General features: G+C 54.3%; 1 protein-coding gene across 5 annotated transcripts; it reads right to left on the bottom strand.

Moving 5' to 3' along the window:
- Window positions 1-204: 204 nt before the first annotated feature.
- Window positions 205-27,626, bottom strand: IL2RB (interleukin 2 receptor subunit beta). 5 transcript variants are annotated; one of them, XM_043440928.1, is made up of 10 exons: window positions 27,529-27,626; window positions 13,398-13,518; window positions 12,850-13,066; window positions 11,954-12,086; window positions 11,298-11,403; window positions 9,627-9,775; window positions 8,325-8,490; window positions 7,666-7,786; window positions 6,220-6,304; window positions 205-3,085 (listed from the first exon to the last, which is right to left on the bottom strand). In XM_043440928.1, exons 2-10 carry the CDS (start codon window positions 13,483-13,485, stop codon window positions 2,330-2,332), a joined length of 1,821 nt encoding a protein of 606 aa, XP_043296863.1. In that variant the 5' UTR covers window positions 13,486-13,518; window positions 27,529-27,626; the 3' UTR covers window positions 205-2,329. The 5 variants fall into 5 exon arrangements, with proteins under 5 accessions (XP_043296863.1, XP_043296864.1, XP_043296860.1 ...); XM_043440929.1 differs by having other exon boundaries at window positions 27,584-27,621; XM_043440925.1 differs by lacking the exon at window positions 27,529-27,626 and adding an exon at window positions 17,749-17,884.
- Window positions 27,627-27,977: the final 351 nt, after the last annotated feature.

The raw sequence follows: 27,977 nt of genomic DNA on the forward strand, positions 1-27,977 counted from the left end.
GATTTTGCAAAGTGGAAAATCACTCGCAGAGAGATTCCCTAGTTTGCCCCAGGACCCACAGCACAGCTGCAGGCACTGAGTTTGGGACTGGTGCTCTCCTCAGGACTGAGATGTCCAGAACACACAGCATTGTAAGACAGGAGGCAGGAAGAGAAACAGGCGGGTAATTAAGCTATTCGGTGGTAAGTATCCAAGATTCAGACGTCCTCAGGAAAAGGGGAGTTTATTTTGGACATAAAAGCAACAGGAATCCTGAGTGAAGGCAGCAGTCCCCTGTGGAGCAGGCGCATCTGTACTAGGAGCCCAGACACCCTCTGCTAACTCCCCTTTCGGTCCCTCCTGTCCCTGTTCCACGTGGCACCTGCTCCCAGAGGCTCCCCTCCTGCTCTGTATTCAAAAGCCGACTGAGAGAAACCTGATAGGCCAGTTCAGGTCTGGCCTCCCTGATTGGTCAGAGCTTCTGTTCTCAGTCACCTCATAGGCTGCCGACGAAGTCATGGGTGGGCTTGTGTCAGGTGCCCAATCAGTTGAAAGCAGGGCCTATAAAAGCAGGCACTGGGCGCTTTCACACCTCGGCTGATTAGCGGGGACCCCTTGTGGTTCTCGCCTCTGGGAGAATTCTTGTCGTCACAAGTGTGATCAGTGCCAGGCATTGAAGGACGAGAAGTGGACGGGTGGTGGGAGCAACGAGAAGGAAGGGGCTCGCCGTGTGTGGCGCGGCAGGACTGCCATGTGAGGGGATGAGCCTTTTGCTTGGGGCGGGCATGCCGGAACCTAGTGGACATGGACTGCCTGCCTCTCCAAGGCTTGACCTCAGAGACGTCAAAGTGCCAGGGGTGCCCCTGAGAGGTCGATGGTATCCCCCCTGAATGAAGGCAGCAAGGGCACAGGGAGACCAGGCATGGTGATGCCAGATAGTTCATTAATTCACGCAGGGACTCTGATAGGATGTAAAGTGCACTCTGTCAAGGGCAGGGAATGGAACTGCCATCAGGAGGCAGTGTGCCAGCCTTTGAGCTGCAGAAAAGACCCCTCCAGTGGAGGGTGGAGCAGGAGGGGCGCGAGGGAGGGCTCCTGCGACAGCATCAGGACCCACCACTTGGAGGGGTTTACTTTCCAGCGGCTTGCCATTGTGGAAAGATCCAGCCAGGGTCCACTTTGCTGGGCATTTGTGCACAGACTTGGGCCACAGCTGTAGGCAATCATTCCGAGGTCACCAGAGATCCCAAAGGAGACGTGACAGAGACACTTTGTCCCGCCACCCTGTGACCCTGAGAACCTGTCCCTCCAGCACTGAATCTCGAGTTTGGGCACATGAAAGGAGGCAGTGTTTCCCCGCAAGGGAAGCAGAACTGCCACCTGAAGGATAACGGGAGCTTGTCACCAAAAGATGAGGGAGGAGAGGGCCCCCCCAGGAACAGGAAATCACAAGCACAAAGGTGTGGGGAAATGAGGGAGTTCCAAGTGGCTTTGTAGGACTGTTGTTGTTCAGTCGGTTGGTCGTATCTGAATCCTTGAGACCCCATGGACTGCAGTACGCCAGGCTTCCCTGTCCTTCACTATCTCCAGGAGTTTTCTCAAACTCATGTCCATCGAGTCAGTGCTGCCATCCAACCATCTCATCCTCTGTCACCTCCTTCTCCTCTTGCCTTCAATCTTTCCCAGCATCAGGGTCTTTGAGTAGGACTGTTGGGAGGGTTCTAGATGGGAATGTCCCAACATGATGCTGGAGGACCCAATGGGTAGGCCAAGAAGTTGTACTGAGGGCAGTGGTGAGCCATGGCAGGATTTTAAACCAGGAGCAGCATGTGTATGCTCATTCGCTCTGTCGTGTCCAACTCTTTGCAATCCCATGGACTGTAGATCGCCAGCTTCCTCAGTCCATGGGATTTTCCAAGCAAGAATACTGGAGTGGGTTGCCATTTCCTTCTCCAGGAGGGGCAGCATAGCTCCATTTATGTTTTGGAAAGATTCCACTGATTGTCCTGTGGTGGGTGGGTGGGAGGGGTGTGATCGAGGCAGGAAGCCCAGTGAGAAAGCCAGGGTGAAGAGGTAAAACCCACAGGACTTCATGACGAATGAGGGAGTGGGGGAGTCAAAGGACCCCACCCCCAAAGTTCTTGGCTTGGGGCGTAGGTGCAGGGAGCAGCAACTGAGGTTTGGAAATGAACAGCTGAGTGTGCAGGACTGGGTGAGGCCCTGGGCAGAGATGTCCAGAGGCTGCTGGACACCCAGTGTCTCAGCAGGGGACAAGCTTCATGGACACAGTCCTCAAGCAGGCCTGGCGCAGCAGTGGACGGCCACCTGCCTCCCAGCGCCGGCTGTCTGTCTACACCAGGTAAGCTGGGTCCTGATCCTGGAGCTCTTGGAGGGACAGGTAGGCATCGGTGTTCAGGGTCAGGCAGGCAATGGGGGCCCTGACTTGGCCTTGCCCGGGAGGGCTGACCCAGGGGAAGCTGGTCCCCTCCCTTGGACGGGGGCCAGGCACCTTCTCTCTTGCTTCTCCCAGCTCATGCTCTGGGGGTGACTGCAGATCCACCAGGTCAGGGGTTTCCAGAGCAGGAGGCCCCAGGGACTGGGGGGTCCAGTCTCCAGGGACTCCCTCCTGTGGGCTGGCAGCCAGCCTCTCTTCACCAGCCCCAGTGCCCCCCTGGGCAGTGTTCGGGGGGCCTGGGCCACTGAGCAGACTTGGAGAGAAGAGCAGCAGGTCTTCCCCGGGGGGGAAGGTGCAATAGGCATCGTCATCCCCTGGTGGAGTCGGCAGGGGTGGAAGGAGAGCTCCCTCGGGGGCCCTGGGCCCACCCGCATCGAGCTCCTCAGTACAGGGGTCATAAGCGAAGTAGACCTGGCAGGCCTCGATCTCCAGGGCGTCCGGGAGGCGGAAGAAGAAGTAGCCTTGGTTGGTGAAGCAGCTGGTCACTGAGTGGCCGCTGGTCTCAGCTGAGGATGGCGAGCTCTTGTCCTGCTGAAGCAGGAGCAGCTGTGTGGCCTTGGCATCCCTGTCCAGCACCTCCAGTGGGGAGATCTCAGGGGTCAAACCACTGGGGCTGAAGGAGGACGAGGGGAAGGGTGAGGAGAGCCACTTCTGTGAAGAGAAAGGACAGTGGGAGGGTGAGGGGGCCGTCTCTTCTAAACTCAGCAATAACCCCTAACTCGTCCTTCTTTAGCAGTAGACTCAGGGCTGCCCCCTCTGGGATGCCTTCCCTGACTGCAACCCCGCCCCCCCCACACATACACCACCACCACCCCCGCCCCCCGCTGCCCTACCTCCCAAACACACACATGCACACACACACAAACTCTGCCCACCGGTTGGGGGGATGTTCCACATCAGTGGGTGTACCTGCTTCCCAGCCTCAGCACAGGTCTTTCTCGCTCACTAGGGGCCCAGGGGATGTGTTGGGTCAACGCCTGACTGCTTATTGAGTGGCTAGTATTGGGAACCTAGTGCTGCTCCAGGTCCCAGGGACATACCGATGGGTGGAATCCTCAGACCAGTGTGAGTGTGTGAACCAACCAATCAACCACTGCCGAAGCAGGAAGAGCCCTGAGAGTATGTCACGACCACCATACGGATTCCCAGAGAGAGCTTGTGTCCTGGCCCTGACCACACAGCCAGCAGGTAGAAAAGCTGGGCCTCAGGTTCCCCACTCACACTGCCATGGAACCATCTCCAGCGGGGAGCTAATGGTCCAGCCCCCTGCCTCCCACACCCTCCACCCACTGAGAGAGGCAAGCACCCATCAGAGGCAAGCACTTCTCAGTTGCTCTGGAGTCTGGAGAGCCCTGGCAAGGAGCAGGGAGACCCAGTTCCAGCCCCGGCCCTGGCACTCACTAGCTGTGTGACCCTGGGCAGGTGACTGCACCTCTTGAGCCTCAGTTCTATAATAGTTAGCTGCCTCTTTCCTGACTGCCTCACTATGGCCCAGCAGAGAGATGTTAAAGAAGAAAATGACGATGGAAACACTTGGCACAAGTTAAATGCAATGCCCAGCAGAGGCGTAGGGGACAGTACACCCCTGAGGACAGGGTGATGGGGCTTCAGGAGGGTGCACTTGAGAACCCCAACAGCCTTCTGTCCTGGGAGTCCTCTGCAGCCAGACTGTGGTCCCCTGAGTGCAGGGACCAGGTGTGAAGGGTCCCCTCTGCACCCTTGTGCCCAGCATGGGGATCAAGAGGCCCAGTCAATATATTGCAGCTGAGTTAATGACTAGACCACTCAGCAACATCTACCCCGTTCCCCAAACCAGGTGTTTGTGTTACAGGAGAAAAGGCCAAGAGAGAGGGACAGTGAGGCCCAACTAAGGATGGCAAAGGACAGAGGCATGGGAGAGAGGGCAAGAGCCAGGCCGAGTGGGGCTCCAACACTCGAAGAGGCAGCAGAAGGCAGGGCCAGGCAGCAGAGCTGAGCAGCGGCCAGAAGGAAAGGGCAGCTCTGTGGCCTGCACTGGTGTGCTGGGCCTCAGAGCTGTGTGGTCAGCCACTTCCGGGGCCTAGGCCTCCATCCACAGTGCCTTGAAGTGGACCTGGGAGGGGAGGGGGGATTGTGGTGCAGCACAGGAAGAAATTCATCCTTATCACACACACTGACACACTCACTCCTGGGTCCCACAGACAGGGCAGTGGGCCCTGGGGTCTTGGAGCTCGGGGTTCTGGGGCAGAGAGAGAGAGGAGCTGGCCTGTCACCCAGATGCAGAGGAGAGGGTTGGGTCCCTCTCGGCCATCTGTCGCCCCCAGTCACATCTGCATCCCCAGGGCCTTTTCGGGATACCCCCACCACACATGGCAGGCTTGGGCTAGGCACTTCGACCTAGGGTTGATCTCATGGGAAGATGCAGCTGTCTAGAAAGGACCCCAGTCTTGCCTCAAAATGTCCCAAGCCCATAGACTCGGAAGGACCTCAAGCTGGAAGAGGTCTGAGGCTGCATCTAGTCCAGCTTCCTACTCGGTATCCCTTCTACCATGTGACCAACACATAGTCAGCCAAGGCTGACTTGAATACCTTTGTTGGTGGGGAGATCACTAATTTTCAGGCTAAAGGAAGAGTTTTAAGGAGATACATTCCCCACATAAGGAGCACTGCAGGAAAGATGTGCCCAGTCCTGAGAGTTTTCCAGAGACTTCCAGAAGAGGCCCTGATCAGCCCCGATAGAGAACGCCAAAGCCAGCTTGTGACAGGCCTGCTCCAGCATGGCTTCCCAGCCTCTGGGCATTTCTCTCGACCTCTGTCCACTCCCACCTCACCCCCTCCACCAACACCAATCTAGTGAGCCTAGAGTATGGGGTGGGGTGGTAGAAGCGGCCCACCATATCCCCCTCCCTCCCGGAAGCTTCCTTCCTGAAGCATGTGTGGGCTGAGGGAGACGACTGAATTCTGCATGGCATTCAGAGCATTCCGACATACAGGGGTGCACTTTTAAAATGAATCTGTTTTGTAACTAGAAATGCCTAGAGGTCTTGCTAGCATTTGTGATAAGTCATGGAGGCTGGCTGGGGGGATTTTCGAGAGCAGGGAAAGCAGATCTGCACGAGAGCAGGGTGAGAACTTGAACCTGGTGAATCCTGTTCCAACAGCAGCCCAGTGCGGGTAATTCCAGTGAGGGTTTTGTGAGCATTAACTGTGTGCTGGGCTATGTCCTTGGGATCGTAAGCATACTAATATTATCTCACCTTACCCCACCACCCATTTTACAGGTGAGGAAACTTGAGACACAGAGAGGTTCTATAACTTGCCCCAGGCCACACAGCCAGGAAGTGGTGGAGCCAGAGTTAGAGCCTAGGTAGGCTGGCTCACTCAGATGGACGCTGCCATTCAGCCTGAGAACACAGGTGCCAGAACTGGGGAGAGGGGTCCAGGGCGTCCCGAGTGGTGAAGTTGCTAAAGATTCTGCCTGCCAGTGCAGGAGATGCAAGAGACTTGGGTTTGATCCCTGGGTCAGGAAGATCCCCTGGAGGAGTCCATGGCTACCCACTCCAGTATTCTTGCCTGGAGAATCCCATGGACGGAGGAGCCAGGCCAGCTACAGTCCATGGGGTTGCAAAGAGTCCTACACGATTGTTCACACACACACACCTGCGAGGCAGCTGACTTTGCATTTCTTCACCCGAAGTGCAAAACCCGCTGTTCTCCACCTCCTCCCCACCCTGTCCACACCCCAGCCCACCCTCTGGCCAGCCCATGTCAACTGCCTGCTCTGTCCTCCTCCTCCAGACTCCTACCTGGAAATCTCCTCCATGCTCAGAGCTCAGCTGGGAAAAAAACTCCGAGGGGTCTGGGATGTGACACTTCAGAACCTTCTTCAGCCTACAGAGGGGAGAGGAGGGAGGGAAGAAGGGTGAGAAGGGAAGGGGGCCCACAGAGTCCTGCCATCAGCCCCGCAGGTCTGAGTGCGGGGCACAGAGCCTCACCACACACATTCATTTATTTTGTTGATGTTGATTGCATGCCCAGTAAGGGAGAGTATTGTGCTGGGCACTGGGAACACAAGAAGAATCAACAGAGGAGGTCCCTGCTCTTAAGGAGCTGACGTTCTAATGGGGAGCCAGTTAATGAACCAAGTATGCAAGTATACCATTTGTTCTGTGGAGAGAGAGCAGAAGGACGTGGGGGTGGGAGACCATAAAGAAGACCAGAGCAGAGTGAACCAAGAGGAGGGAGGTAAGAGAGAGGCCAGACTGTGGGCTTCCTCATCAAGGCTGCCATAGACAGTGGTTCAAGTTGTGCACTGCCCAAGGGCGCCTGGGTTTTTTGGGTTTTTTTTAAGGGGAAGGACCCATGGTGACGAGAAGCTGAATCCCAGCCCATGCACTGCTTGCCAAGCTGAGTGCCCCAGTGTCTGTGTGCATTCACTTCAAGATATACGCCTCAAGACCCCAGGAGACCTGGCTGCTGCCCAGAAGTCCAGGCTCAGGTCCCAAACTTCCTTCTGGTCTCTGACCACACCCACTTTCCTATACTCTCTGTTCCTGGAATGCTTCTCCCTTGTTCCCACCCAAGGTCTTTGCACAAGCTTTTCCTCTGCTTGGAATGGACAAGCTCCTGACCCTTCCCTGCCTGATTTGCTCCTCCTCCAGATTTCAATGCCATCATTGCCTCCTCGGGGATGCTTCCCCTGGTCACCTCTTAGCTGAGGCTCCCCTTCCTATTGTCTACTTCTAGTACATCTAGCACCTTCCTTCACCACCCTAATCTCATGTCATTATAAACCTGCATGATAAATATCTGCCATCCCCCACGGGACGGTGAGTCCCTGAAAATGCGACGACATGCCTGTGGCTGTGCTTACGTTCCCAGCGCTCAGCACCATACCTGGTTCTGAGCTGGGACTCAGCAAATGAAGGAAAGAACAAATGAATGGTCAGACCCATAACGACACCCCAGCCCCCAACACAAAGCAGCTGGCTCATATACATGTACATACTCAAGTCCTGAGCCTAATGCTCCAGGCAGGGCTCCCATGGGGTTCTCCCTGCTCCTCTCCTCTCGGGCTGGTCCCTTGGACCTCCCTTTTTTGGGGAAAAGGCCAGATGTTAGGCAGGGAGGGCCCTTGGGATGGCAGAGGGGGCATTGGACTGTCAGAACATGGGGCTCAGCCCAGAAGCTGACCTGGCCATGGGAGATGTCAGACCGAGACGTGGAAGCCGGGGAGGGGGCATTCTTCTTACCATAGCCTGATGCACCGGAAGTTGCCCAGAAAGTAAACCAAGAGGACAAGACCAGCGAAACTGCCAACGCCCAAGACGATGTGGCCCAACCAAGGGAGAGGTGGGATCTTCTTCCTGGTTTCTGCCCAGAGAGTAGAAAGAGGAGAAGGGGAGGGGTTAAAGAAGTGTGCCCCACCCCCAGTCACTCCAGCATCCCCCACCCATAATGTGGCGCTGAGGGATGACCCAAGGCCTTTATAAGGTCCCAGGTGATCCAGCAGACCTGCTGTGTGCTCAGCCGACATGGGGCATTGTATGACTTCATCACAGCAGCCCTGCCGTGGTACCGTGGTACCTACTTCACAGATGAAGAAATAGGCTAACAGGTGAAAACAGCCCACCCCAGACCTTGGCAGAAACCAAAAGCTTGAGGTTAAAGGGTGGAGAAAGAGGAAAGAGCCTCACTGGCCTCCCCACTAACTCACAAGGCCTCTGAGAAGTCCCACCCTGTCACGGAATCCCTGTTCCCATCTGCAAAACTTGCCCACATTTCTCACCCTGCAGGTCACATCCAGTGAGCTAAAGATGGTTGAAGGGTGCTGTGAATATACCCCAAAGCTGCCCCGCCAGTCCCTCCCCATTACCCAGGCTGCATCCCCACCTCAGCTCCCCATCAGTACCTGCAGGGACCGTCCTGAAGGCCAGGGGCTGGCTCCAGTGGCTCCAAACCTCATGCCTGCCTAGCTGGGGCTTGACCCGCACCTGAAGCTCATATTCCATGCCTGGAGCGAGATTCTCCAGGTAGATCCATTGCTGGTTTTGCCTGAGGGTCAGCAGTGGGGTGTCCTGGGGCAGAGATAGGGCTGTCAGACCAGAGGGGCCTGCACTGCCCCCTCACTTCCTGTGGCAGGGCTGGCTGAGCATATGAGCAGAGCAGTGCCTTCCTTTATCCCCTCTAGCCATGCACCCTGCACTGTCCCCCCCTCCTACAGAAAGTCTCCCCAACTAACCACTTTGCAGGAGCCCCAAGAATCAGGGTCTTCCTGAACCCCTCCTCCTCACTCAACTCCAGTATCCAAAGCCATCTGTCAATCAGCTGGTTCCACCTCCAGAACCTATTCTGGACCCTCTCTCTTCCCTCCACTCCTTCCTCCTGCAGGGCTGAGCTCCCACGACCTCTGAGCCCCATCCAAGGTCTCCCTCCTCCCCTGCGCCCCATACCCCTGTGCTCTATGGCAGTCTCTTCTACACTCAGCCAGAAAGAGGGGCTTCCCATAGACCTCTCCCCACTCGGCGTCACCCTTTTTGCTTTTTCTCCAGCACACCAGACACACAGGCCGTGTTTTGCCTTTGCAATGGTTTTTTCCTCTGCCTGGAAGATCCTCCCCAGATCCTCAAATAATCAGCTCCTACTTGAACCCAGATCTCAGAAAGGCCTGGTCACTTGAGTCTGAAGGTGCCTGGCCTAGCCCTTCTCAACTGTGTTATCACAATGAAATTTCATGAGAGTATGTAAAAACATTGCAGAGTCTGCTCCTGTCCCCCAAGTGAGTTTCCTCAGAGGCAGCTTGCCCGACTCTCCCTCCATTCTCTCCCCAGCATCCAGCACATAGTAGGTACTCAGGGAATGTTTGTTGAATGAATGAGTGAATAAAGGAATGGGTAAGTGAATGAATAAGTGATCAACCTCCGTGCACTTGGACCACACTGGATTTGAAGAGGGAATGGTGGCTGCCCAGGGCCTCTGAAATCTTCAGAGGGGGTGTCTGCTGCCTCTTAGCTTTGTAAATCTTGTCTAGAAACTGCCATCGGCAGGACCCCTGGGGTGTCAGGGGACATCAGAGGGAGGGTGTGGGGGGGCAGTTCCAAGGAGCAGCAGGGGTTGATTAGGGGCTTCTGCGGCTTTGCTGAGATGAAGGATGGACAGGGTGACGAGGATAGGGAGGAATTAGGGCAGGTGGGACGGAGCCAGGTATACTCACCTCCCAGCTGTGGTCCGCAGACCTAGTCCGGGCCTCGAACTGCACGTCTGTTTGGATGTAGTGGGATACCTGGGAGACGGTCCAGGTTATGTTGCACCTATGGGTCTCTACGTGGACGACTTGGAGTGAGTGGGGTGGAACCAGACGAACTGGAGACAGGAGAGAGACAAAGGCAGAGAGAACAAGCTTGGGGATTGCCACATGCTGATGCTGAGATGAGAAAGCCGAGCCGAGCTCCCACCTCCACCTTTGTACCTGCTGTTCCTCCCTCCCAATGTTCTCTTCTCCCAGGGATCGGCAGGTTCCTGCTCAAATATCACCCATTTAGAGAAGCTTACCCCGACCATCCACCACTCTCTGTCCCCCTCGCTTGCTTCATTTTTCTACCTAGAACTTATCATCATCTGACATATTAAATATCTGATTCTTTATTCGTTTTCTGTCTCCCCCACTAGACTGAGTTCTCTGAGGGCAAGGACTTGATCTCTGGAGTATCCTTGGTGCCTGGAACGTTACCCGGCCGTACGTGGTAGGCAATTGATTAGATATCTGCAGAATGAAAGAATCAAGGCAGCCTTTCTCAACACTCATATTTGATCAGAGATTTACCTGGATCGTCTCATTTATTTTATTTAATTCTACTTCAGCAATCTTGGATGATTATAAGTTTGTATTATTCTGAAGTTCAATTGATCTAAATTTTTATACTTCTGAGATTCTGTAGAACTCCACAAATAATAATAAGCAAATGTTTGTGGAGATATTTCTGTGTCTTGGCTCATAGGCTCCTAAGCAACCACGTTGTTGTGGCTGTTGATTAGTCGCTAAGTCGTGTCTAACTCTTTGCGACCCCATGGACTGTAGCCCACCAGGTCCTCTGTCAGTGGAATGTCCCAGGCAAGAAGACTTGGAATTGCCATTTCCTTTTCCAGGGGATCTTCCCAATCCAGGAATCTAACCCACGTCCACTGCATTGCAGGTGGATTCTTTACCACTGAGCCACCACAGAAGCCGTACAGCAACTGTAGGCAGCAGGTAACTGGTTTTCCCCACTTTACAGATGAGGAAACTGAGGCTCAGACATGTTAAATGACCTGCCATTCAGATTACAGTCACTTCCAGATCATCCCTTATGCTGAGTATTCAGAACAGAGATGTAAGAATGGCAGAAGCTCTGCCCTCAGGGAAACTCACAGCCCAATGAGGAAGACAGACCCATTATCAGGCAGCAAAGACCCAGGACATAAACACCCTGAAAGAGGAGGTACCAAGGGCTCCAGGAGTATGGGAAGGCCTCCTGGAGGAGGTGACTCCTCACTGAACTTGATGGGTGAGTGGCAATTTTTGGGGTGAGAAGAGCCTTCCAAGCAGGCTGAGGCTGCTTGGTGTGCAAGTGTTTAGAGGCATGGAAAGGCAAGCTGAGCCTGGAGAGCTGGCCCTTGGTGTGGCAGGAATATAAGCCACAAGAGGAGGCATTCTGGAGAAGGAAGCCAGGCCCAATGGCCTTGAACACCAGGGTAAGTGTCCGGGATTTCATCCCAAGTTCAGCGGGCAGTGAGTTGCTCAGATGGGGATGTGAGTTGATGGGGAGAGAGTAGAGACTAGAGAGGGAGACAGGGAGGAATGTGGCTGTCCACCCCACGCCAGCTCCACCCTGGAGTCCTCACTCACTGTAATCAAAGGGCTTGATATCCTGGGTCATCATCTTCCTCCACTTCCCGCCTTCAGAGCACATCACTGTCAGTTTCATGACATCCACTATGGTCAGTTTCTGAGACTGAAAGGGAAAGAGACTGGGGATAAAACTTCCAGGAGCTGGTGTGGGGATGGAGAGGCTGCTGAGATATGGATGGCAGGAGAAACCATGGCTGCAATAAACTGGACCTCCTCCCTGACATCCTCCATCTAAGGCACTGCTCAGCAAACTTTACGAAAAGGGTCAGATAGTTAATATTTTTGATGCTGCAGGTCATATGATCTCTGTCACAACTATTCAATGTTGCCATTGTGGCTGTCCTGCGAAAGCAGCCATAAAAAAACAAGAGAGCAAATGGGTGTGGCTGTGTGCCAATAAAACTTAACTTATAAAAGCAGACAGTAGGCAGGAGCAGAGCTGAGCAGCCGACATCTCAATAACCTCGGATCCTTCCACCCGTGGGTCAGTCATCTGCTCTCATGGAGGCTGCCTTCTTCCTCCTGCCTCCCCAGCCCAGGAAGCCCACTCTGCCGCAGCCCCTGACCACTGGGTATGCTGGCGCCTCCACCAGAAAGATGCTCCTCTGCACCCACCAGCCCTGCTGGCCTCCCCCTCAGCTCTGGCTACTCACTTCTGGAGATGGTCCTAGGACCAGATTGCATGCCCAGGATCCCGGCTTCACTGGTTGCAGCTCACAGGTGTGTTTCCACTGTTTTGTAGGAAAAAGCTCCTCTCTTTGAAGAAAAAGAGGGACCCCCTCAGATCTGGCCTCAGGAGGGTCCCCATGCAGCATTACTGATCGGAGCCCAGGCTTTATACCAACCCCACCTGCCCCGTGTCCCTTTGTGAGCATCTGTCCCTCCCAGTCAAGCCCCAGGGCAGTGAAAGTGATCCAGAAACAAATCCGTTCAGGGCACATGGCCCTTCCCACCTAAAGCCTTCCAAATTCTCCCCATAGGGCTGAGGGTGTGGACAATCCTTGCTGGGCCCTCCAGAGACCCTTAGAATCACCACCCGCCTGGGAGCCAAGGTCAGAGCTGCCCTGCTGGCTGCTACCAGCAGGATGTTTGGATCAGTGCCCCTTCACGGATTCCTTCCCAGCTGGTGGGTCTCCCCAGTCCCCTGTCCCCACAGCTGTCCTAGGCATCTCACAAAATCCGAGGTTACTCAAAAACTTTGGGGAACCCCATTCAGTCCTTCTTGCCTCTAACATTGAGTCCATCCTCGGAGTATCAGGCGAGCAGCCCAGTGTCCCCAAACTATCTAGTCTGGCTCATGCCCAGGCCTGCCACTGCAGCCCGGATCACTACTGCTACTCAGGTTCCAGGAGTCTAAATATCTGACCCCCAGTTCTTTCGTAGTCTTGTGACACCAGCAGTCTGGGGGTCTTTTTAGGCCAAAATTCTCAAAGTGCAGAATTCTTGGAGTCTCAGAGCTGTTAGTAGGATTTCAAGAGTCTAAAAGTCAGGATGATAAGACCTCCATGCCCTGCGGTTCTGTACATTTGACCATCAAGCCCACACGCACCTCTTAGGCTGATGGCTGTGCAAGCAGCAGGTGGTGGCCTGCAGGCCCCCATCATGGCTCCAGATGCAGGAGACGTTGGCTCTCGAGTTATAGAAGCATGTGATGTTGGAAGCAAATGCCGTGAAAATGTGGCGTGTGGGGCTAGCTGTAGGATACCCATGGCCTTCAAGGGTTTGCCCGCCACTCCTGTCCCCATCAGGTGAGGAGATGCTCAATCCTGGTAGGCAGAGAAAGGGTTAGTGGGTCCATTTCAGAGAAGACAAAACTAAATCCCACAGCCTGCAAACATTCCCAGAATGGTCGAGGCAGTGCAAGGACAAGAAGACATTGTCTTCCTGGGATTTGGAGAGGCCTGTGGGTACAGTGTAGACAGGATGGTCGAGGGAGAAGGTAGATACCTGGTCTCTGGTCCCATTGGCCCCCTCCCCCACCTCCTGCCCCTGCTGATGGAGCTCCTGCCAAGAATCAGGGGTCTCAGAACAAGTTCTAGAAGGGCCTCGGCCTCCCTCCTGAGGAAAGCCCAGCTCTCCAGATGCCAGGGTCCTCACCATTCACTGATGTAGATGCCTGAGGGATGGCCAGGGGCAAGAGGAAGACGAGGAGGGACAGGCAGCAGGACAGAGCCGGAGCCGCCATCACATCCACGGGTGGGGGCTGGGGAAGGGAGCCCTGGATGGAGGAAGAAGGGGAGAGAGCGTGAGTGAGCACCTAGCCACCTCCTCCCCCACCCAAGAGACAGGCTGGGCTCTGTCCTCCCGAGGTGCACCCATCGGCTCCCCGCCATGCCAGTCTCAGGGATTTTGCACCTGCAGTTCCCTCTGCCCCACACATGCTCTTTCCTTTCCTTTCAAGATTCAGGGACCCATGTTGTCATTGCTGAAAGGACTCTCTAGCATGTCCAACCTTGTTCAAAAGTTGGGGAAAATAAGGCCCAGAGAGAGGAAAGACCTATTTACATCCAGGTAGAGAGGCCAGCACAGAGCTGAAATTAGAACCCACCTCCTCTCTACCCAGTTGCCCCCTTAACCACACCAAAACCATTTGTCAAGAGGTTCCTCTATGCCAGGTTCTATTTTAAATCTTTAACCATGGCGATCAGGGTATCTACTGGAGATACACTCATTGTTCCCATTTTCAGATGAGAAACGGAGGTGCAGAGAGGTGAAGCAAATTACCCAAGGTCACACAGCTCATAAGAGGCAGCTGTGGAATCAGAGCTAAGGAACACTGCCTGGAGCCCAGTAAACTGTGCTGATCACCTCATAAGGATACCTCATAGCAATTCTAGAGGAGGCGAGTGGGGTGGGGGATGGGGACGAAGCCCTCACACTGTGCCAGGGTTTTGCTGCACTAGCTCATCTAATCTACCAGCAGCAGGGGCTGGGAGTATATACTGTCTCCTTACTCAGATGAGGAGACCAAGGTTCTAAGCCATGAGCTCACCCAAGATCGCATCGCAGAAGAAGCAGAGCTGGATTTCCACCCCAGGACTGCACCCTGAGGCCCATTCCCTCCCATCATTCTGCCCCACCCAGATTCTGTCCCAGAGGTAGGGCCCACAGCTTCCCCTCCCTGGGGAGTCAGACCCTGGCAGGGGCAGCGAGCACCTGACCTGGTTGTGGAGAAGGGCCCAAAGAGGTACCTGGGGGCACCTCCTTGCCTATCCTACTGTCTCCCCAGGGCCATGCTCCCAGGATGGGGCTGTTTGCCTCTTTCTTTGGATCCTCCGACCCACGACAGCACGGAGCCCAGGGCTGGGACCCCAGAGGCCGGGGAGCCCAGGAAAGCAGCTCCAGCAAGCCCCTGGTGCCCTCTCTTTGTGGATCATGGCCCTGGGGGCCCCCCGGATGGAGTTGCCTGGGGCCAGACCCCCACCTGCAGGGTCACCCTAGGCCCAGGACAGGATCTGGCACAGAGCCTCCGTGTGAGAGGAGAAGGGTAGAGGCAAAGCTGTGCAAGATCACAGGAAGGTCAGGGCCAAACCACAGCCCCAGCCTAAGTGAGTCGGGCAGGAGAAGAAGCATCATCTAGAATGAGTTCCCGCCACCCATAGCCAAAAGCGTGCGGCGGAACCCCGAGAGGGCAAAGAGCAAGGAGGATGGGGTGAGGAGGGCTCCCAACTGTCTCTGAGGCTGCCCGCTCCTGCAGAGGAGGAGACAGTCTCGGGTCAGTTAAGAAACCTGCTCAAGCTGGCAGAGGAATGATGAGGCCCAGCCTCAGGGAGGGCAAGTGGGATCTCGGAGTCCCCAGCTGGCTCCATCCTGAAATCTCACACACGTCCACGCATCTTTGCCCTGCCCTTCATAACTGCACAGCCGAGCACACTCATGGACTCATTAGGTCCCCACCTTGCCCTGGGAATGTGTGTTGTTATCCCCATTTGATAGGTGTCAAGACTGTCAGAGCTGCCCAAGGAACTGGCCTCTAACGCAGGTTATCTGATGTCAAGTTAGAAGAGGATAATGATGATGATGATGGTGGTGATGACGGAGTTGATGGTGATGGTGACGGTGGTCGTGATGATAGTGGTCATGATGACTAATGCTCAGCCCTCACTCTGCCCAGCACTGTCTTTAGCACTTTCAGATATTACCTCATTCAAAGCTCACAGAAGCCCTGTGAGTAGATACTGTTATGACTCCTTTTCTCAGATGAGGAAACTAAGTCCCTTGTAAGCCTCTTGGGCTGGAGTTGGGATTTGAACCCAGTCAGTATAGCCTGAGGCTCTGCCAGGGCTAATATCATGGGATGTGGGGTACCCAGGGGCTGTGGGAGGGTTTGAAGCAGGGGCTCGGTAGTCTGAGTCACATCCCACCTTTCCTCTGACCTTGATGGGCTCCATCTCCCCTCGGCCTCTCCAGCCAACCCCTCATCTCCCATTCTAAACTCCCTCTTGCTGTTTAAGTCTGGGAGCATCTCCCCAGCTGGGTGTGGGATGCTGGCTTTAGGGGAAGAAAGGGGACCCTTGGGGGTGGCTCCACCCCTTAGGTGCTCCAAACACAGTTCAGGGTGGGAGGCCTCGGCCCCCAGGAGTGGAGGGAGACCCTGACTTTGGGGGCACCTGGAGACCCTCCTGACCTGCTGGGTCACACATACAAGTAAGGGACAACAGATATGAACTCAAGCTCAGGAGTCCGGCCTCCAGCCCAGGGCTCCCAGAAACCTCCCAGAACACCCACTTCATAACCAGGTCTCAGAGGGGTCCCTCTACTTTCCCCTCACCCCACAGCCTTCTGAGGTGCCCTTTATACAGGGGCACCTTCCCAGTACAGGCCACATCTCTCCCACCCACACCCCACACCCTCTCTGGGCACCCAGCACATCTGAGTCTCAGCCAGCCTTCCCCTTCCCAGGTCTTGAACCTCCTTCTCCACTCCTCTCGGTTGGGGGACCCAGCACAGGGCCTGGGAAAGCCCCTCATCCCAGAGTAGCTCCCGGCCTCCCACAGTGAGAGTTGGGAGGGAGGGAAAGACTAGAACCTGAAGCCAGAGCCACGGGAACAGGGCCTGCCCCATCCCTCGGGGGCTCTAAGTTAAGCTTGGGGGCAAGGGCTGAGAGATGGCAGATCAGGCAGAAACTTTTGGTGGGTCTGAGTCAGAGTTGAAAGAAATCCCCGTGTCCTTCACCTCCAGCCCCCTGGCTGGTGGCAGGGGCCAGGAGGGAGGCTTGGGCTGCCTGGGGATCAGGCTGAGCTGGGCCAGGGCAGGGTGGGTTTTACCTGTCTGGGACATGGAGCTGCGATGCGCTCTCTCTGCTTCTCTCCGCTGCTGGGACCGCAGCCATCTCCCCAGGGCCGGGCTCCGGCTCCCGCGGCCCAGGTAGTAGAAGGCTGCTGGGGCCAAGCAGGCAGAGACTAAAACCCCAGGGCCAGCCCACTTCCTGTGCAGAGGATGGAGGGGGTAAGGCCTGGGGGTGGGAAGGCGGGGGAGATCTGACTGGTTAGAAAGCCTGAAACTCCTGCAGCACCAGGGGCCAGATAAAGATCTCCCTCCTCCGCTGGGGGCGGCCGGGGTATGGGGGGGTCCGGGGGGGGCCACTGTGGGTGTTGCGGCAGCAGGCGCGCGTGTACGCCGTCGCACACATGCCGTCTCTCACTCTTAAATAGGTGCTGCGCTGCACCCCAGAGCCCATGGGGACAAGGCCCCTTCTTCTCTCTCTCATGCCACCCCCACCCCATCTCACAGGCCACCTCAAGCCTCTGACACCTTCATCCAGTCACACACATGTCCACTAACACCCAGGCCTCACTCAAACTGCTCCCTTTAGGTGCACCCCAGCCATGGAATGAGACACCCCAACTCCCTCAGACATCCTTTCTCACCCGGCCTTCCAAGAAGCCCCTGACTCAGTTTAGCATTCCGGGGTGACTATTTGGGGGGCCTTCACAAACAATTGCAAACAAACTGGCCACTTATTGAACATTCTAGAACCTTCCTCTGCCTCTCAAGTCACAGTTTATAATCCCCTTTCTCCTCCTTTCTTTGGCAGAGAGAATCAGTTCCAGGCTTTTTCTTTTTTTTAATACCGAGCAGTTACAAACCCCCTCTTTGGGAAGGTGCATATCCACCTATATCCAGTGTCACAGGCCTAGGGACCCCGTGACATTCCATCCAGTGTCAGAAGAAGCAACTCTGCTGCCTCTTGATTCTAAACTCTCTGCCTCGGGGAAGGTTTTCCTGTGAGCTGCCATCTCTTTCACCACAGGGAATGGGGTGAGCAGGACGGGGAGTAAAAAGAGCGGCTCTGCAGAAGTTTCTGTCAGCAGAGAAGTGAGAAAACAGAGTGGAAGACCCTTTAGACAATCAGGCCGACTCCCTTCTGAGCAGGAGGCAGGAGCCAGTGTGGCTGAGAAGAACAAGACCGGATTCGAGGCTCCTGGAAGCTGAGTGACCTGCTCACCTGTGTTTCCCTGTCCCCGGCCATAGAATGAGGGGTGGCTGTTCCTGCGGGGATGTCAGGAGGACCGAACGGCAGGAGGGCGTGAGTCTCTCACCTGGTGACCCCATGGAGTGGGCCCTCAATAAGCCCATCTCCCCTCTCCCCTAGAGCAAGTCTTCTGGCTGCAGGAGAGAGTGACAAACTCGAGCACCACAAAGATGAAGATAACAGCCGAGATTTGTTAAGGCTAGAATAGTTCTGGAAGCTTCTCAGCGAGGGATGCTGATTCTCCCAGGGGGAAAGCCAGCTCAGGAAGGGAGAAAAAGGCTGCTTTTTGCTGTAGACCCTTTTATACCACATGCATGTATTTCCTGTCCCCAAACTCATGAACTCAGTTTAAAGCTTTTAAAAATGCATATAAAGAAAAAAAATGCATATAAAGAAAAATCTAAGACAAATAGCATATGATATCACTTATATGGACTCTAAAATATGACACAAATGAACCTATCTATGAAGCAGAAACAGACTCCTAGACATAGAGAATAGACGCAAGGTTGCCAAGGGGGAGGTGGGAACAGGAGGCATGGATTGGGAGTCTGGGGTTAGTAGAACTTGCAAACTCTTACATGTAAAATGGATAAACAACGAGGTCCTACTATATTGCACAGGGAACTGTATCCAATCCCCTGGAATAGACCATAATGGAAAAGAATATAAAAAAGAATGCATATGGGTATATAACTGAGTCACTTTGCTATACAGCAGAAATTAACAACATTGCAAATTAACTATGAAAGTGAAAAGTGAAAGTGTTTGTCTCTCAGGCATGTCCGACTCATTCCAACTCCATGGACTGTAGCCCGCCAGGCTCCTCTGTCCATGGAATTCTCCAGACAAGAATACTGGAGTAGGTTGCCACTCCCTTCTCCAGTGGATCTTCCCAACACAGGGATCAAACTCTGATCTCCTGCATTGCAGGCAAATTCTTCACTGTCTGAGCCACACTTCAGGTTAAAAAAGAGAATAATAAAATCCATCTGCAGGTGAAGGCAGAAACTGTGGACCCAGCTTCGTCCATGCTCAGGCATGGCTGCCATCAGCAAGCATACCAAACACCCCACCTCCACCCCCACCCCCTGTGTACACACTGGTACGCACCTAGCTGGTCTCATGTTCCCTGCAGAGCTAATGCCTTCCTTCCCATTTTACAGGCAAGGAAATTAAGGCTCACTGGTCACCCAACCAGAATGCGGCAGGACCGGGATTAGAACCAGAGTCTGTCCGACAGAGGACATCAGATTCTCTCTGAGATGACCTGAAGAGGAATCCAGGAACTTTTCCAATGGCAGGGGCCTGACAGAGCCCTCTCAGGCCTGCCCAGACCTTGATCTCAGGAGTTTGGGGGTTGTACCCAGCCTCTTCCAGCCATCCCCCTTCTGTCCCAGTACCCAATATACAAAGCCCCTTAAACCCTGTCCTGCGCCTTCCACACTGTGTCCTCAGGGTCCCACTGTGAACCAACCTCCCTGCACCCTTGGCTCTCATGGACAGAGCCGGCTCCTGCCCAGGGACCCCACTTTCACAGAAGCCGTGGGGCATGTGTGTTTGGGCCCTTCTCCTGTGTCCTTCCTGACCATGACGCTTCCACCCATCACAGGGCTGCGTCTTCTGGGGATGCCAGACCCTGTGCCCACCTCAGCTGTGGCCGCTACCAAATGCCCCTCCCCCTTCCTCTGTGCTCCAGCTCCCAGATAACTTCAGGGCCCCGTAGCAGCCTTCAGATTTCTGCACCATCTTCTCCCCAGGGACCCTCTGCTGACTCCACATTGCAGCCCAGGTCCACCCTGGGACCCCATCATCACCCTGACTTGTGCCAGCCCAGACCCCCTTGCGGCCACCACCCCTTCCACTCTGCAACAATGTCCTAGTTTGCACTGAGTCCAGCTGTGTCTGTCAAAAGAGAACTGAAGAGCGTAACAGGACCCTAAAATAAGAGAGCAAGTTTGTTTCTCTTTCACATAAAAGCCATCCATGGACTTCTTAGATGGTCCAGCAGTTAAGGGTCTCCTGATCAATGTGGGGGACATGGTCAGGGAACTAACGATTCCACATGCCACGGAACAACTAAGCCCATGTGCTACAACTACTGAGCCCAGATGCCACAACTAAGACCAGACACAGACAAATAAAATAACAAACAATTTTTTAAAAAAGTCGTCAGAGGAAGGCTGTTGAAGGCTGGTGGAGGGGCCCTATAATGACATCAGAATCCTCAGTCCACTCCATTTTGCTACTGGGGCATCCCCAATACCTTTCTTCTGCCTCGTGGACCAAGAAAGCAGTTCAAGCTCCATCCATCACATATGCATTCCTGCAGTTGGACAGTGGAGGAAGCAGCAAAGAAGGGCATCCTCTGCCAGGTAAGGACCTTTCCCCAAAGTTGCCCTAAGTTAACATCCCACTGGCTATAACTGAGTCACATGACCATTTGTTTGCATTCCACCATGAGTGGCCTGGTTCATCAGCCATTCCAGCACTAGCTCCTGAGCGACTCCTGTCTCATGCAAATGATGACATTCACATAGAAAGTCATTCCCTGTTCCTGTTCCTCACCAGCAGGGCACCAGGGGAAGCAGCTGTCCTACTTTGCCTGAGGCAGTTTCCAGAACACAGGACTTTCAATGCAAAACTAGGACAGAGCTGGTCACCCCATTGCCAGCCCACTCTTCCAGACTAACTCAACCGGCTGATTTCAAGCCAATTCTTCCTGGAACCCCCACCCCAGCCTGATCGGATCTGAGACACACATCACTTGCTTATTTCGGGTCATGACTGTCTGTTCAGGTGTCTATACTAGGCGTTGCCTGAGAACAGGGATCATGTTTGATTCACCCAGATTGTCCCAGAGCCTCGAAAATGACCTGACACACAGAGGTGTCAAGCTGCAGGGAAGGAAGGAAAGAAAGGAAAAGGAAAAGAACTGAGGTTTTCAAATCTCTAATGCCCTAAAGGACCCAGAAATGGCAAATTAGAAACACAGAGAATATCAATATTTGAAGCTTCAAAAGGTTTGCCAGGGTTTCCCTGGCTGCTCGGTGGTAAAGAGTCCATCTGCCAGTGAACACCGAGTCAGTCCCTGGTCTGGGCAGATCCCACCTGCTGCAGAGCAGCTAAGCCCGTGTGCCACCACTATCAAGCCTGTGCTCCAGAGCCCAGGAGCCACAACTGCTGAAGCCTGTGCTCCTTAACAAGAGAAATCACTGCAGTGAGAAACCTATGCAGCACAACTAGAGAAAAGCCCATGCAGCAACAAGGACCCAGCATAGCCAAAAACAAATAAATAAAATTCTTTTTTTTTTAAAAAAAAAAAAAGAAGGTACAGTTGTCTAATCCTGATGTGGAACAATCCCCAGGATGTGCCAGTGGGTGCAGACAAGCCAAGTTCAGTTCAAAGTGTGCAGTGGAAGGGTGTAACAGCATGAGCATGTGACTGTGAGAGGACATGTGCCAGGGTGTGTGTGTGTGTGGGGGTGGGTAGGTGTGAGTGCCTGATGGGTGTAGGATGAGCCTGTCTGTGTGTGAGAGGGCGTGCGTGTGTGAGGGGGAGTGGGGTGTGTGCAAGTGAGTGTGTATTGTGTGCGTGTGCCTGTGACCTGGCAGGTACAGGCACCGAGTTGTTCTGGAACAAATTCTTAGGGACTGGATTGACCTCAGGGAGGGAGCTGGGAGACCCAGGAAGCCGTGGAGGGTGGGGGATATTTCCTGAATAACCTTTGGTACCTTTTGAGCTTTGTTTCATGGGAACAAAATATCTATTTAAGAAAATAAATAAAATAGGAATCAGAATTAAACTGTAAAAACATGGGACCCTTGGTGGGGGCTGGGGTTCTCCTCAAGGGTCACCAGACACCAGACCTCCCACTGCTCCTGCTTAATTCCAACCTTTCTGCAGAGGAAGGCTGGGGTGTCCCAGCGTGGGGGTCACCTCGCTGTGCTGATGGTGCTTAGGAAGGGAAGCGTTTTGTCCACAGTCCACCAACTCCTCACCCCCGTCTCCTGACTGCCAGGCCAGAGTCCTGCTACGGGGACAGTCGGGGAAACTCTGAGGACCCTTTGACAGCTCCTGTGAATGGTTTCCCCCCCTTTCCCGTGAGAAACAGGTAGAAAAAAGATCTTTTCACTAGTTCTTATTCTTAAGTAGGTTTCACCAAGATCTGTGATCTTTCTCAGAAGACAATCTAGGTGTTGCAGCGAGGAAAGAGGACGTGTGATGTTTGCAAAGTGTCTGTGAGAAGTTCCTCTCTATCTAGAGGTTATGCTTGCTTGCTTTTCTTTTCTGGGTGTTTTTCTTAAGGAATGGCAAAACATTTAAATGTCCCTTTGCTTAGATTGTCCCCAGCTGTCAGTACGGTCTACAGTGTCTGCTTGGAGGAAAGCAGTAAACAGGGTAAGAAGCTCACCCAGCTCTGGAATGATGGCCCCAGTCAAGCCTGGCCAGAGGGCTGGGAACCCTAGATGGCTGCTTCCAGTCAGAGAACGGGAACCCTGAACTCCTCTGAGCAGTGAAGATGCCTGCTTCAGGCTGTAGGCAGGGGCAAGGTGAGGCAGATCTGGCTACCACCTGGCCCAGGATCATACAGAGAGACTGTGAAACCTTCCCCTGGCCCTTGATTCTTGGCGTCTTGGCATGTGAATCTCATTGCCACCTCAAGGATCTAAATAAGGTGGGACTGAGAGAAGAGAGGCAGCCATATTTTGGCAGATTCCAAAACAACCACGATGAGGGTATAGAAAAGACCTTGAGTCTCCTGCAGAACAAAGGGGCTGAACTGAGCCGGATGAGCGGGAGCTCTGGGCAAGTGCAAAGCCTCGAAAGGTGTTGGGTGAGCATCGAGGATTCGTGGAGAAGGGCCCCTCTGGGTGGCACTCTGGGAAGCATGCTGATGGGGGGAAGCATGCTGATGCGGGGAAGCCCTGTCATTATTCCCTCCACAGCTGCAGCTCAAAGCTTTCCCAGCTGTGTGCTCCTACAGCGGCTCCACCAAGTTTAAAACAGGCTTCTCTTGACATCGTTTCTCAGGTTACTCCCTCAGGTTCACTCGAGGGCCACCTCAGCTGGACTGTAGAGATATCAGGGACCAAGTAGTTTTCGGACAATCGGCAATTCACTAAAATACATCTGACTCCCTTGGCCTCCCAACAACAAAGGCTTTTCTTTGGGTGAGGGAGGTGGCCTCGTCTCTCCCTCGCTGTGGGTTTGGGTGGGGGACCCCAACGCAGATGCCACAGGGGCCAGGTTTACCCACACTTGAGGCTGGCAGGAGGGGACCATGGCAAACTAGGGTCTCCATTGCTGTGGGAGATGGCAGATGGGAATGATGGCTCAATACTGCCAGGAAATGCTCACTTTTCACAAAAAGCAGAAAATTGAGAATTTTTTTTTTTTAATGTGAACTTCTCTTACTTAAAATAACGGTCATTTATTCTAACTTCAACCCACAGCAAGACACCCACCACCAAGCCTGCCCCAGAGAGAACACACTGCCGGCCACGAGGTGTGAGGAAGCCAACTTTAGGAGGCAGGGGTGGGGCTGAGGGCTGACAAGGACCCTCTGTTGGGGATGTTTCTTCTTAGGTGCTGGCCGGATATTTATTTTTCATCGTGGTCACACTGCAGCTTTGCAAACCTTTCCTGTGTTTGTGGTGTTTACCTCTTTAGGAGCCCTGGGTCCCAAGTAACAAGCTCAAGCTTTACTTTCGCAGTCTCCCTTGCAGCGGGGTTAGTGAGCACATGATCAGGCTCACCCATTCAGGAGTGTCTGCTGCAGACCTCCCTCGGGATGGGAGACAGGGATGCGGGTTAGGAGGCAGAGAACTCCAGGAGGCTGGTGAGGGTGACATCAGAGCATTTCAGAAACTGTTTATAGCCTCCAAGCCTGGTTTATAGATTCTTGAGCTGCAGAAGATCTTGAACCAAATGCTTTTCTAACGAAAGTGGCCAGGTGGGGCTCTTTGGTTTGCATTTGAGATTCCTGACTGACACAGGTGCTTTGAAGCCAGACAGGGTGGGCAGTCACTTAGCGTGCAGATTAAGACTCGAAATCATCTTTAATTACTAGCCCCCCACCCCATCCTGGGACTTGGTGGCTCAGACAGTAAAGAATCTGCCTGCAATGCAGGAGACCCAGGTTTGATCCCTGGGTTGGGAAGATCCCCCGGAGAAGAGAATGGTAACCTACTCCAGTATTTTTACCTGGGAAATTTCATGGACAGAGGAACCTGGTGGGCTACAGTCCATGGGGTTGCAAAGAACTGGACACCACTGAAGGACTAACACACACACACACACACCCCCACCATCCCACTCTTCATGTAGAGCTGACCAGCTAGGGTGATAGCAAAGTAGAAACCAAGTGAGAGGGCACACGAGGAGTGTGTCTGTGTGGGGTTTTCTCTCTGCTGGGGCCCTTGGAATAAAATCTGTGTTGTCATGCAGATCTGATGGCCAGGCGTGAGCACTAGCTCTTGAGGGCAAAACAGAGGGCGGTAAGACAGAAAGCCGCCTTGTGTCCTCCAGTTGTAGGTGACTCTAAAGAGGCAGTCACAGCTGGATGTCCTCCTAGCCGATTCCATGATTGAGTGCCTGGGAGGCCCATGCACACTCAGTGGGCTGGCTGACAATGAATCTCTCTCGCTGACTGGTTTCCATGTTGGGTGCTGGTTAATAAAGAGACAGCATGCCGGAGGCCCCCATGTTTGGTGGGTGGCTGGTTTCGCTTTCAGGGTGAGTTAGACTCAGCCCGTTGTGAGTCCTCCCACTGCACAGAGTCACAGACCCACCCTGACTTGTCTGAACCAGATCAGCGCATGCTCTGCTTACCAATTCCTCCTTCCCTGGGGAAGGCCTGCACCCCCTCATCCCTACCCAGAGGGAGTTTCTACCACATGCCAGGGGTTCTGGGCAGGGGCCAGGATGTGTGTGAGGGTGGCAGGGAGCCTCAAGCACTGGCTGACCGCTTCTCACCTTCACGCGCCTCCTCACACTCTGCCCAGCAGTCAAACCACTAACACCCCCACCCAACACTGGGCTGGAGCTGAGAACACATGTATCTTCACTGCGATTCTACTTCATTTCAGTCCTGTCCCTCCTCCCAGGCCAGGGCACCTTCTAGGGGACACAGGCTGGGAATCTAGGGACCTGGGTTTGAATCCCAGCAGCGCCCCCAACCCCTGAGTCACATGTCCTCCCCTCTGGTAATCACCACTCTGGGGCTGCGGACCATAGGAACAGGCTGTGGCTAACTCAGGAGACGCAGAAATGAAAGGATCTGGAGTGGTTCCGAAGACCAAGACCTCAGGGGAACAGATTCCAGACCAGCTGCAGGGACCTGGCTGCAAAGATGCCTTCGAGGCACCAAACTCCAGCTGTTTCCTGGCTTCATTCCACTCCTCTTCAAAGAGTACCATTGGCTATGATGAGGTCAAATGGCCACCCCTTGGCTGGAGAGGTTGGTTGGGGTACTTTGATTGACAGATTGACCAAGCTATCTAATGCAGAAAGTTAATCTCTAAAGAGAAATGAGTGATGTTACCAGAAACAGGGGGCCAGATGATGCTGAATAAGCAAGAACCAAAAGGGTCAGACCACTCCTCTTTGGGCCCAGCCTCCCAGCCCTACAAGGACAGGATCAGGTCAGAAGAATTCTTCCAGGAAAGGCATCCTCTGATTGGAGGAATCTGAACCAGGCACCTTGCTTCCCTGCTGGGATGGGGTGCAGGGGGGTGAGGGGGAAGCCACAGGGTGGTGAGAGAGGCTCTTCTCAGCCCTCAGAGGGGGCTCCTGGCATGAGGGTGCATTGCACACCCATGCTGAAGCCTCCCTATTTAAGAGAGAACCAGGCAAGGTCAGGGCAGCTGCCTGAATGGGAAGGAGGGACGCTTACCTCCTCCCCCACATGGGGCTTTAACCAGTGACCTTGATCTTGCGGGCCCCCGTGAGCTCATGAGCTAACCTGAAAGCAGCAAAGGATGAAGGGCCCCAGGCTGCATCACCCTCTCTCAGGGCAAGGCCGGAGGAACGCTGTGACTAGCTCGTTCCTCGGGGCCTGGAGCTGGGAAATAACCTAAACTGGAACTCAGTCAGCAACCGGCTGTACCGGCCAGGAGGCCCTCGCCTGCTCCTGACTGAGGAAGGTGATTTGTATACCCACTTTTCATGGGTCATCACATGGCACCCTCTGGAAACACCCTGTTAGGTAGAAAACAAAGACCGTGGGATGAGGGCGCCTAGGGAGGGGCAGGTCTCGAAGGCAGAGCTGAGTCAGATGCTCAGCCATCCGGGCCCCCAACACAGAGTTCTCTGTCTACAACCTCTTCACTCTCCCACCCCCCAACCTCCACCTCTTCAGAAGCATCCAGGAACCCCAGCCTCACCACCACTGTCCAAGCCAGGACTCAGGGACTGCCAGGCCTGGCCAGTGCACCAGAACCCGGGCGCGGTGGGGGGGCCTGGGCAAAGCAAGGAAGGAACCGAGGGGCACTTCCATTGAGAGGATGTGGCCGGGGGCTTCAGGCCTGCGGTTCCAGCCAGAGCGCTGCTGGCCCCTGGCTGAAGTCACCTGTGCCCTTCCCGCAGGAAGCAGGGGGCGGCAGGAGCGGAGGGGGCAGGGGAAGCTGCGAGGTGTGCGGTTAAGACTGTGAAGCGCACACCAGGGTGAGCCCGGACACTCGAGTGAGCGGGCCTGGTGAGCTGCTTCTGCCGCCAGGCCCTCTTCCTGTGTCTCTCTGCTCAGCTCTGTCCTGACACCTGCCCACCAACACCTGTCCCTCCTCAGCGCGCCGAGCACAGACCACCAAGAAGGTTCAGAACGGCCGACCTCAGACAGCAGCAGAGGTGCCAGCATCACCAAGGCTCCAGACAGCAGAGCACCGAGAAGGTGCACTGAAAGAGGCCAGAAAGTTCTCAAAGCCTTCTTTGAGAGGTACCAGGTACCAGAGCTGACGACACTGCCCCAGTCCCTACCATGCTCCAGGTCCTGTTCTTAGTTTACAGGTGTTAAATCCTGAATATGCCAAGTGAGGTTTGAGGTCCAACAGCACCAGCATCCCCAGGTACTTGTAAGAAACGCGGTATCTCAGGCCCCACCCCAGACTGAATCTGAACCTGCATCTTAACCAGGTTTCCGGGTGATTTCTGCATACATGGAAGTTTGAGACGCATCATACTAATTCATTTAATCCTGATAACAGCACTTGGTACCTCAGACAGTAAAGAAAGCGCCTGCAATGCAGGAGACCTGGGTTCAATCCCTGGGTTGGAAAAATCCCCTGGAGAAGGGAATGGCTACCCATTCCAGTATTCTTGCCTGGAGAATTCCATGGACAGAGGAGCCTGGTGGGCTACAGTCCATGGGGGTCACAAAAAGTCAGACACGACCGAGCTAACACTTTCAGGTAGGTATTCTTATGATCCTCTTTTACAGATGAGGAAACTAAGGCACAGGTTAAATAGCTTGCCCATGGCCACACAGAGGGGTTAGTGCCAGGGCTGGGACTTGAACCCAGGCAATCTGGCTCCAGAGGACACACTCCTCACTGCTGGGAGGCCACTGCCTTCGGAATGAGAGGACCATGGGGATTCCAGTCACTGCTGGCCATTCAGCGCCTGTTTTATCTGTGCTGCCCTACCTTCCAGAAGCCACTCCAGCCTTCCCACTATTTTTCTGCCCCCCCACCCCCACCTGTCTAGGGAGAGTCTGAATCATGGTTTTCTCAGGCACAGAAGGTAAGAACACCCACCAATTGCACGGACCATTCGTCAAGTATGTGTCATCCTGGGAGTTATGACACTTACAAAAGATGCTCAGGATTCAAGTCTGCCTCAGGGAGTCCAGGGCCTAATAGAAGAGACAGAAAACAGGAATGGTCACATGTGTGAATATAACTTTATCTGGAGGTGTTCAGACACCTCTTCAAGGCAGCCACACAGGGAGGAAGAAGCTTAGAGCCAGACCTTGAAGGCTGAAATGTCTAACACAGGACAAGCACCGGCTTGAGTGAAGGGCAGAGTGGGGCATAGATACAGGTGTAAAGCGGCCTGCGTGGCTGAAGCAGGTGAATGGAGCTCAGCTTAAAGCATCCCTCCCATCCAACCCTCAACTGATGCCCAGCTCCCCTCCACAGCATCTCACCCAGAGTGCCCAGACTCCATTGAATGCCCCCCTGTGATGAGGAGACCACTCCTTCCT

Source organism: Cervus canadensis, chromosome 21 (genome assembly GCF_019320065.1).
Source record: "Cervus canadensis isolate Bull #8, Minnesota chromosome 21, ASM1932006v1, whole genome shotgun sequence".
NCBI lineage: Eukaryota > Metazoa > Chordata > Mammalia > Artiodactyla > Cervidae > Cervus > Cervus canadensis.

Coding starts and splice junctions, on each gene's coding strand:
- IL2RB (XM_043440925.1), bottom strand. CDS start 17,772: ATGGCCGGGGACAGGGAAACACAG. Junction 13,519..17,748: donor CCGGGGACAGGGAAACACAG/GTGAGCAGGTCA, acceptor TCCTCCATCCAG/GGCTCCCTTCCCCAGCCCCC. Junction 9,776..11,297: donor TATCAAGCCCTTTGATTACA/GTGAGTGAGGAC, acceptor TCCTGTCTCCAG/TTCGTCTGGTTCCACCCCAC.